Consider the following 10,873-nt stretch of genomic DNA (forward strand, 5'->3'; position numbering starts at 1 on the left):
AAAACAACTAAATTAAGGAGGAAACAAAAAAAAAAGAAAAGCTACAATAGACATAATAAATTTATGTATACATAGAGCTGAACGTATACATACACAGATGCGATCCCTATAACATTGGACATACAGTTAGTAACTCAAGGGCATTTAACTACACAGAGCTGTTCTGATTTTGCATAGCGTACAATTTACAGGATCCCAGCTCACAGAAATCATCATGCACCATGCATGGATGGGGAGTTACTTTTGCCCTTCGATCAGATTTATGAGTCGGTGTAGCTCATGCAGATTTTTCTAAAATGTTTTCATTATTTTTTATTTTTTTTTAACTTTCTCGAGTGTGTGTGGCACACAATTGATTGGATACATTAACCAAGGACTGGTGGATCCTTGAATTAATCTAGAGTTGGAAGCAGACATCAAGGTGACATAATTTTGGAAATGACCTTGCCATGACCTTCGCCTGGTTTCGTTATTTTGTTTAGTGTTGTTCTCTGTTGTCAGGCTTTTAATTTTTAAAATTTATTTATTTTTTTTAGTTCTCTTGGAAGATGGCTCAACAGAAAGTGTCTGGCAGACAGGAAAAAAAGGTGAAAAAGGAAGAGGAAATAGTATAAAAAGGAAAAACATAACAAAGGGCATCTAAGAACAACCAGACTAGAAGTCAGGCAGCTACCACTGATGTTAGCTCATGCCTCTACGAGAATATTAGCTACTCGCCAGCAGAAGAGCCATACGGTCAAACGCACGCAGAGCGAGAAGTCAGCTTTTTGGTTATAGGTCATGCAAAAAAATGACACAGAAAAGGAAAGAGATAAGAGGAATGAAAAAACCAGACCAGTTAGAGAGTTGCAAAGTCCGCCACATGGTTTATGGTGGTGGAAAGAGCTCACGGCAAAGTCAACCAAGTGTCATGTTCCCTGCTGCTTTCAACTCTTGGTTGTTTTTTTTTTGTTTTTTTTTGTTTTTTTTTTCTCAGTTCAAGAGAAGCTCCATACCTGCCAAATTTGGTTGGTCTCTCAAATGCCCATTTTTTGGCCTTTGTTTGGTTAGATAAGGTCAGACGGCCGAGGAAAAGCTGTGAAGGTGCTGAGGCTGGCGACGTTTGGCGCCCGAGGCCGACGCCGGAGTGCGCACGCCAAATATCTCAGCCTGGAGCCGGGGAGCGGAGAGAGCAGGCGCGGTGAGGACGAAGCACACCCAAGAGTCAGGGGTTATCAAAGGCAAGGCACGGTACAGACCGGACCAGCTCCTCGGCTTTTCCCAGCGGCATCTCCTTGGGACAGCACTCCCCAAACCCACTAGTGCACATACGAGACTGGTTACAGCGACCGCAGGAGAGACGCTAGAGAGAACAGGGCTGCACCGGCTTTTTGGGGAGGGTGCAGCGTGTCCCCCCGCCCCGGGTTTGGAAATTCAGAGTGGTGCAGGAGACAGCCGGGGGCCTTCCCCCCTCTCCCGGTTCACACCCGCGCTGGCGGCATAATTGAGCCCAGCACTTTATCGATTAACGCTTTCCTTTTCATTGATACGCTTCAGCTGCTGCTGAATGTTTTCTCTTAATACAAGTGGCTCCGCGTACGAAGGGGACACCTGATCTGACCCAGAGTGAGGCAGGACGTGCGCAATTTGCTGTAGCGTATACCACAGGCTTTGCAACCAGAATGACCGAGCATCTCCCCTCCGTGCATCGCACAGACACACGGGGAGGACACAATCATGTACAAATGTAAAAACACATCTCAGTTGCAAGATGTTGCTGCTCTGCATCCCCCATGGCTGTGTGCTGTTTCCTGCTAACCCATTTTGTACTGGCTGGTGTGGGAGCCCCAGAGCAAAGCTCCTCTTTGCTACTTGCCGTGTCAAAACTGTAACTGTGTAGAAACCTGCAAAGGCTTTGTACAGGAGATCCTCGGCTACCCAAAGCCTTTGGGAGGAGAGAAGAAAGCGGAGGGCAGTCAGGGGAACAGAAAGCAAACATAATTAGCTGGTTTCTAAGCAGAGTCCCTCACAGAACATTTTTAATGACATTTTTATCACCCTTGCTGATTTAAAATAAAAGCATGGAGAAACACACAGATGCTGCTGGTGGGTTAAACCAATCCCTCCTCTGCAGCAGCCGGCAGCCCGGAGGTCACCGTACTTACCCCGTGCACCTCGCCAGCCCCACACCGCGCTGCACAGCCCTGGCGGGGAGCGGCGCCGGCGACTGCACCCCCCGGCACAGGAAGCACCGCAGCTGACATTGGTTTTGGTTAAGAAATAGAAGCTGAGGACTTCTCCTGAGCTGGGCTTTGCCGTCAGGTGAAGCTGACTTTCCTGCAGCAGCAAGGCTCCATAAGGACCCTACAGAAATCCTGCTTCGCTTACACGGTCTGATTCCTCCCTGTTACCAGCAGTTAGGAAATGAGAGCGTTTTCCCAAAAAAAGTCCAGTCGTAACCAGAACATACACACAGCACAAACCAGTCCATCCCTGTAGGAAATGACAGTTACACTAAGAAACCTCTGTTCCTTTCAAATTCCAGAAACAAGTGTTGAAGCTTCCTGAGGCTGCCTGCCCTGGTCTCTACACGTTGCTTCTCCCCCCAGCTTTGCCTGCCAGCTGAGTAAATACAACCACTGCTCTGTCCACTCCTCATCTACCCGGGAAAGGTTCTGGTCTTATAAAATCCACCTTTTCCTTCCCCATCCTTAAAGAGAAGACGACATTACTGAAAAGCAAGGAGCCGCTTTCCGAGCATGGCGAAGGTCAGAGCAGCATCCCTGCGAGCAGGTCCCCATGCTCCTGTCGCTGTACCTGGGTGCCTGGAAATGCTGTTGTATCCCAGGAGCACGGACACAAGCTGTCCCAGTGCCAGCTAACACTGGGAATGCCTTGCTGCCTCCCTTTCCTGTCCCTTCCCAACTGCTATTAGCTTGTGGGAGACCTCCAGCAGCTCAGGCAGGCGTTGGCTGAGGTGTGAGGATGGGGAGGCAGCCGCCGGGTGCCCCGTGTAAAAGGACAGGCTGCTGCTAAAGGAGGAGTGAGACGTTAAGAACCCCACATAATCCCCCTCCTACCAGTAAATCCACAGCAAAAGACCCTCCTAGTGCCTTCAAACTTCCCCAAGGTCCCACGCAGGAGCAGCGGTGCTGCTGGGATGGGGCAGCCCTGCCCGCGCTGCTGGGAGGCATTAAAGATTACGTTTCCATCACTGTTATATGAAGTGATATAAATTACTTCACCTGCTTCTGGACCCATTGTGGTGCTTTTTCCTTCTTCATGTTGGGTCTCGCATTAAGGGAAGGGCTCTTGAAACACTGGCTTCTTAATGTCACTTGCTATTTCTAAACCAGTCTTTAAACCCTCGTGCCTGTAAATACCCCAACGAGGATCAGCCCCAGCAGCCGCGTTACAGAGGAATAACCACTCGCCCATACAAATTAAAAGTCCCGTTAACTTTTCCTGCGCAGGACAAGAGACAGAACCACTTACAGGTGAGCTCAGATGTCACTGAACAACCATGTTCCCACCGCCGACAGGAAGGACGAGCAGCTTTCTACTGAGCGGGAGGCAGAAAGGATGCTGCGGTCAAGAGCCTGCCCAGGCAGAAGCACACGCACAAATCCCATCTTTTTTCACCAGTGCATGAGAGGAGACCTGGTTATTTCTACAGCACACAGTCAAGTCAATCTTTTTTGTTTTCCTTGGTGATTCAGTGCTGTCACGTGAACTATAAGGACACTGATGGTTTTCCTAATCACAGAAACTCCATATTCCCCCGCCCCGCTTATATTTCCTACCATGCCCAAGCCACTTCCACTGGCTTTGTCATTCCTAAGGCAATTTCTGAGCACAGCAATTCAATTTTCCTTGCCCAATGACAGCAGAGAGAGCATGCTAACCAGGTCAGGCAATGCAATACGAACCAACAGGCCACCACTAATGCACACCAAGGGTCACCGGCACAGCGCCTTCAACCCATCCCACGCTCTGCAATGGGGACACAAACAATACTTGCACGTCTTGGCTAGCTATGGATGACCTAAATATCTTCGTTCCAGAGGCAGTAATGTGCAGCGTGAACATCTTGCCATGACTCCTTTGAATTTGCAAGGAAAAAACCAAAGAGAATAGTCTCAGTTCCCATGACAAGTCCCATGCCATTGCTACCTTTTTTTTAAATTCCATTAGGAATTCCATCTAGTAGGAACAACACAGATCTACCTTTGTTAATCATCTTCAGTTTTACCGATTAATATGACTGCTGTCCCTCTCTCCTCCCAGGTTACAGATCTGAGGCTTTTCCTCCTGTAACTGCAGCTTACGGAACATAAAGATAAGTCACAAATGAGACAAAATAGCCTCGTTATGCGAAAACATAATCCATGGAGTTGCTCAGTTAAGGCAGGACGTTCCCATGCTGTACAAATACAGCAGAGAGCCCTGCAGCTCCTTGTGATGGTCTTGCTAAAGGCAGATGCAGAGGGAGGTGGAACACCTTGCAGACAGTGTTTTGTGCTGGGAAGTGGGTCTAGTTTTGCCTTGTGAGCTCCAGCTGTGGGCTGTGGCTGGCAGCAACGGGACTGATGAAGGCACTGCTGGAATTTCCCTGCAGGTTTGCTCCACTCCCTTGGGAGCTGGGCACTCAGGGAAGCACTTTAGATCCACCAACAGCGGCATTAGAAGGTGTTTGGGGCAATGGGAGAGGCTGGATTCACCAGCACCGGGGTTTTCTATGCAAAGCATGGTCTTTAGGGGTATAGGGGCCTAGAATCACAGATGCAGAAAGATTTCTTTATTTTATTTACATCTTTCTGATCCGGACATAGAGAAGTACTTGCTTTCCCCAACTCCCACTGTGTCGCTCTTTGTGGCAGGGAATCAGAGAGAAAATATATCCCTTCTGGAGTGATGGCTTAGCACACAACAGCCCTTTCTAGCTGCTGCAGGAGGATGGGTACTCGGTCTTTTAAAACAAAGAGTGCAATAAGCCACCAAAAAACTGCATGAGCATAGAGCTGCGCCTTACTTTTACGGGCAGGGACAGGTCAGGGGGTGCTTCACCCAGCCCTGTCTAACCAGCTCTTTGCTCAGTCTCATTTCAAAGGATTCACAGTAAACCTCTTGTTGGTGAGCTTTTTTCAGTGGGGTAAACTGACCCTACAACCACACTGGTCCCAAGGCCCCCCTGCTAACGGAGGTTAACAAGGCGAGCCCCTGCTCCGTGCTGACGGCTGGCTGTATTCAGACTGCGGCTTCATCCACCTGCACTGCGCTTTGCCTTAGAGAAGTGCAAAAAGCCCTTGTGAAATCCTGTGATTGTTGTCACCAGGGTGCCCAGCACACAAGGAAAAGCTGTTCTCCCTGTGCACCCAGCTCTGCAAGCGTTTTTTTTTTGGCACCTGAGGCGCAGCAGGGCTCTTTCCCCCTCAGGGCTCCATGCCAGAAATGCAAGCTCTAGGAGCTGGTCATCCAGAGATGTCTCCGTGGCTCTGTGCAGCTGAAGTGCCCGGGCATCTCTCTAGAAAATGAAGCTGGAGGAGCAGCATCCAGCTCACTCTCTCAGCTGCCTCCTCTTTGTGTTTTCTAAGTGAGAAGCAATAAAAGCTGATTTACGTCATTAAAGCCAGCAGATGTGACGGATGCAGACAGACGACAAATCAGCAGACTGAAGAGATGCTGCTTTTATTGCGGGGTTTTTGGAGAGGAATTACGTTAGCAGGGAGGAGAGCGAATGCTTGGGGGTTCAGCGGGGAGAGGGGTGCTGCGTTTTCCACCTGCCATTTGTGCTGGGAGTATAAAGGCGTGAGGAGATCCGACACTGTCACTTTTTCCTATTTGCATTGGCGTTGCTCAGGGTTGTTTATTTGGGTTAGGCGGGGGTGTCCTGCAGGCGCAGCAGTGACGATGCTGAATCCTTTCCGCGTTTACACCGAATGTGGAAATGAACAGCAGCTGCCTCTGCCCTCCTATTGCTCAGCATCCCCAGGAAAGCTTTGTGAAAAGGGATTGAAATAGCAAGCAAATGTCAGCGCTGTGCCAGGCTTGCCTGCTTTCTGGATGCAAGAGCAAAGTCGGAGCTGCACAAATCCCCATTTCTGCAGCGGGGTGCTTCAGAGGGGAGGCTGAGCTGGCACCCTGCTCATCACTGGGGTGGTGCTGGGTGATGGAGAGTCACTGGCAGAGCTCAGCATCCCCAGGAGAGATGCTGTAACCTCCATCTCAGAGGAGCTGAGTTTGGGCTGACATTTCAGAAACGGCATTGGCATCCAGGCCCTTCCATTTGGTGCTCCGTGGCTTTGAACCCCAGGCTCTGCCCTGGGCAGGCTGGCACCCAGAGGTGACCTGTGTTAAAGGCTGCCTTTGGCTTCACACTGGGAGTGTCACAGTGCGAGTCATACCTACAGGCACCTTGTTCTCAGCTCAGATCACAGCTTTGCTCCCTGCCCCACAGGTCTGCCCTCTCCCTGCACGTTCTGCTTCATCTCCTGGGTGTGTGCTCCCTGCCCAGCTGCAGAGCTCTATGCCATCGAGCTAAGGGCTGGGCTTTTCAAGTCACATCAGGAGATTTTGGTTCCTTGCCAGTAAATCCTACAGGACTGAGCATCCTTGAGCACACCAGGGCCAGGGTCAGAGGGAGGTGATGACTGAGGATTATAAATAAGTGGACGTGAGAGGGTGTAGGGCTTCTCAGTCAGCCTGGAGGGACACAGACGTGATGTTCATACCACCCTGAATTCTGGCATCAAACAACACAACCAACCAGGTGCCTTCATCAGTTTGCCAGAGCTCATAAACCCAGGTCAAAAAGGCTGGAAACCACAGCCCCTCAGTCTTTTTGGGAAGAGATGACTGATAGAGTCCCTCCATTTGTTCCTCATCAACAGCTTTCTGCAAGCCTGACATCCTCACCAGCAGGAGAATGAAGAGCCTCAGAGACACAGTGCTGGTGGGAGCGAGCCCTCCATGCTGCCGCAGACTGGGCACAGAGGAAATAATTTCCAAGTCTGAGTACAGCCTCTGATTCCTTTTCATGAGACAAATGCAACTGGGTGCCCGCCACAGTCGTCGTTAGTCCCCAGAGCATGCATCCCCATCACACCGAATGAATGGCCGGAATACAGTAACGAGCCCTCTCTCATCCTTTCTGTGTATTTAATTCACTCCTATTAATTGCACTCTAATACCAGGGAGCACACAGCTCCTCACCAGCTTTATTTCCAGATGGTATTTTGAGCCTAATGTCACAGTGGGAAGTCATAAAAGCCCTCCCAGAGCAAATTACCTGAGGAATCAAACAGTTCCACTCGCACTCAGGAAAATGAATCTCTGCAGCCTGAAGAACCAGGTTACGCTCCCAGCCCACGCCTGCCTCGGGCGTGCTCGGCCGTCCCGCAGCTCCGCACCGCGGCATGACCGCCTCCTTGCACTTGCTCCAAAAGCCCACCTAGCTACAGCGCCTCTTTCTGGGCAGAGGGTCCCACTAACCCATGTGGAAAACACACAGGTCAGCTGGAAAGGAGAAATAAACCACTGCGACTGGACCGGTGCAAGGAGGCATTACCTGGGCAGGCAGGCTTGATTCCAAAGAGCGCAGAGGAGGACAAATCTCCCCAGGACTGCAGAGCTAAGGGGCAGTGACTGACAAAAGCACGTTACCGCAGCACCCCCCTGAGCATTTGGCCATCTCCGAGGAGTCGCTGGCTATGCAGTATCCCAGAAAGAAGAGTCGGGGCCTCCAAGACCCAGGTTAGACTCACCGTGGTTTCGTCTTCATGGAGCACCTGGTCGTAGCCACTCAGCGCCACACAGAAAATGATCGCTGTGACATCCTCGAAGCAGTGAATCCACTTCTTGCGTTCTGACCGCTGGCCCCCGACATCGAAGAGCCTACGGCACAGGAGAGGACCATCAGCTCTCTCCTAGTTATGAGGAAACTTCTGCATTCTTGGCATTTTCTGACCATGGGTGGCTCCTAACACAAACCAACAGCTCTTTCACCACTGGCTGGGTCTGCTCCTCCAGAGCCTGGCCCCAAGGAGGACCAGGAGCAGCAGTCCCAGCGAGGGATGTGGGGACTTGCAGGAGAGCCTCAGCAGTGTGCTGGGTCCCAACGGGTCTGTGGAGGTGGAAACTGCACGCTCTTGAGTTTTACATGCTCTAAACACTGGTTTTGTGTGTGGCTTTCTGTCTTCATGCCCTCCTCTCTGCTGGCTGCCATCATGAGGATCACTACGCAGCGTTACCCACCCGCTTTAGAGGAAAGATTTGGCCAAATATTTTTACATTCATGAGCCGGATCACACCTGTGGCCAATGATCTTATATTATACCTCCCCACAAAGTGGTGTGGCTTGGGTTAGAAGGTACCATGAGCTCCCACCCTGAAGGCAGGGATTTTCCAGACAAGACTGGCAAGCACTGCACATTGCTGACCCCCCCCCCCGAAAGCCATGTTCTCTGCAGTGGGAGCCACTCTGCGTCAGCCAGCAGTTTAACTATTTCTCCTTTGGGAACTATGGGGAAACACTGACAACTAGACACCCTGAAAATTTCTGTGTCCTTTCAGACTCACCTGAAGTGGAGGTTTTTGAATGTGAAGTGGGTTTCTACGATGCCGGTTGTTTTGACCCTGGTTCGGAGGATATCCTGCTCCGTGGGCTGGTAGTCTGCAGCTCCGATTCGATCTAAGCTGTCTAGGTAGCTAAGAGAAGAAGAAAAAGAAAGAGAAAATAGATAAGAATAAGATGCACATGAATCTTTGTCAATCTCAGAAGAATCCTTCAGCTTCCTATTAATCTTTTTCAATCTCATTTTTCATGGCTGAAGGTACCGTAGTTAAAGGAAAAAAAAAATCCTCTTCTGGGAAAAAAGCAATGTTAACAAAGCCCACTAACCTAAGCATGAAATCTGATCGTGAACTGAAAGCAGGAAATTAAGAGTGTGTGTTGTGAGCCCTGACTGCAATCTGTCAAAATACACAGTTTTAATATTACTTGCTATTTTTATTCCCTGAGGGGTGAAGGTCCCAGTCGGTCCGTTGTGCTGGATGCTGTACGCACACATGCTTTCCTGTAAGGGTTTATGCAGGTAAGAGGCTGGAGCATACAGGTCTCGCTCCCAGAACGGACGGATCGAGGCACCTTTGGGAGATGCCTCTGTCCCCGCTGGGAAGGGAGGGAGAGGGGGCAGCTTGCTCCGATGAGATGCCTTGCCTTCAGTCAGCTCGTATTCAGGGAGACAAATCGACCCCAGTGAGTCAGTGCTTCGGTCGGAAACCCAGCAGAGCGCTGGGACCACAGGAGATGCAGCGCTTGGACACCAGCCAGGGGCCCGCTGAGATGCTGATAATCAGGGAGTTTAAATCGGGCTTTTTGGGGGCGTGGAGGGGAGACTTAGCTTTCTAAAACACTTGGATATTTTTAAAACATTTACCCTTATTCTGCTCTAGGCTTAAAATCTATGAACACAGGCAGTGCCTTCAGAGCCTGACACTCTGGGGAGGAAGCCCTGTCTTCTGGTGTGAAATATTTTGGTAGAGGAACCCTACAGCTGCACACACATGCCCACAATCCACGTTTTCATCCATGTTCAAGACAATTTTTCTAACTCAGCCCAACTAAATATAATTTCTAAAGAAAAGAAGAATTTGATTTGGACTACAATTTAATACAAACGATAAACACAGAGCTGCGTCACACAGGAAAGTCCTTCCCATCACCATCGAGCTGCACACAGACACTCTTGACTTTCTCTTTCAGTTTAGCTAAATGTGATTTATTTTTTTTTTTAAGAGTGTGGGTTTAGTCCTGATGAGTAACCCAGTCACACTGACTTGGCAGCGAGCACGCTCCCCCCTGCGCCTTGCCAAAGCACATCCCAGCCCGTCCCGCCACTGGAGATGCTTTCCCTGCGGCACCGGGGAGCAGAGGAAGGCTTTCCCCTTGCGTCCTGGAGGGAGTGCTCTCAGGCCATGCTCTCTGCTACCCGAGAAAACTCATTGCCACCGGTTTTCATGCCTACCCAGGGAGCCTGGAAAAACAAACAGACAACCAAACTCTATGTTGAGGTGGAAAACAAACCTCAGCCAGCTCACATCGTGGATTTTGGCTACGTGTCATTTTTATCATTCATTTTTACTAAAGACTTACGAGAATCGCATCACCCAGAGAAAAGTATATAAGCTAAGCAGGCTTATCTTTATTGTGCCCTTTTTCAAGCATTTAAAGCCATTGTGGTTTTGTGACAGATGCTCCCTTAATAGCCTTATGATGGGCCCTGGATGGATGAATGGGGCTTCACTTGAAATCAGATCCTCCGCCACGACGGCTGAAGCCACGATCACTCATCTATTCACAACTGGTGTCAACTCCTGTTATTTAAGAGACAGCTGCATTTCTTCACATGTCCCCGCAGACCGAGGCGGCTCTGCAGCAGTTCCTCAGGAATGAAATACTTCAAGGTGATGATAAAAAGTGGAGGTGGAAGAGAGGGAAGGGTTTTCGTTCTTGCCGCTCTTGGTAGTACCCTGAAGACCTTTATCACTTCCTCCATATTAATTTTCTGTATTTTCCTTTGATCCAACTCTTTTCAAGTTAACGTTCCCTATTAATTATTCTTGCCTTTGAGATCCTCCCTTAATGCTGGGAGTGTAGCAAACGAAGAAATCTACTGCAAAGTAGCCAAAGGACTGGGCAGCTCAGCAGCACAGTGACAGAGGAGTTCGCTGCTGTAATTACCGCCTTCAACACGCGACGATTTGCTTGTGGACAGCAGCATCCTTCAAACCCCAGGCCACGTGCTGGGACTTCAGGGGGGTTCTCACTCTCGCTACCGATGTGCACAGCCTGTGGGGCTTCCGTGCGCCGTTCCCTGTGGCTGCCCGAGAGTGG

The 10,873-nt window shown here is 49.9% G+C and overlaps 1 protein-coding gene across 1 annotated transcript in view; it reads right to left on the reverse strand.

The window, feature by feature from the left end:
- The window catches only part of LOC104470600 (guanine nucleotide-binding protein G(o) subunit alpha-like), a 13,161-nt gene extending 4,366 nt beyond the window's left edge, over positions 1–8,795 (reverse strand). The window contains exons 1-2 of the mRNA XM_010085580.1: positions 8,557–8,795; positions 7,743–7,872 (exon numbers count right to left, since the gene is read on the reverse strand). Of these exons, the coding sequence (XP_010083882.1) occupies positions 7,743–7,872; positions 8,557–8,795 (369 nt within the window). The remainder of the gene's footprint in view (positions 1–7,742; positions 7,873–8,556) is intronic.
- Between the last annotated feature and the right edge of the window lie 2,078 nt (positions 8,796–10,873).

The sequence above is a fragment of the Pterocles gutturalis genome, unplaced genomic scaffold, assembly GCF_000699245.1.
Source record: "Pterocles gutturalis isolate BGI_N339 unplaced genomic scaffold, ASM69924v1 scaffold12855, whole genome shotgun sequence".
In the NCBI taxonomy this organism is placed as follows: domain Eukaryota; kingdom Metazoa; phylum Chordata; class Aves; order Pterocliformes; family Pteroclidae; genus Pterocles; species Pterocles gutturalis.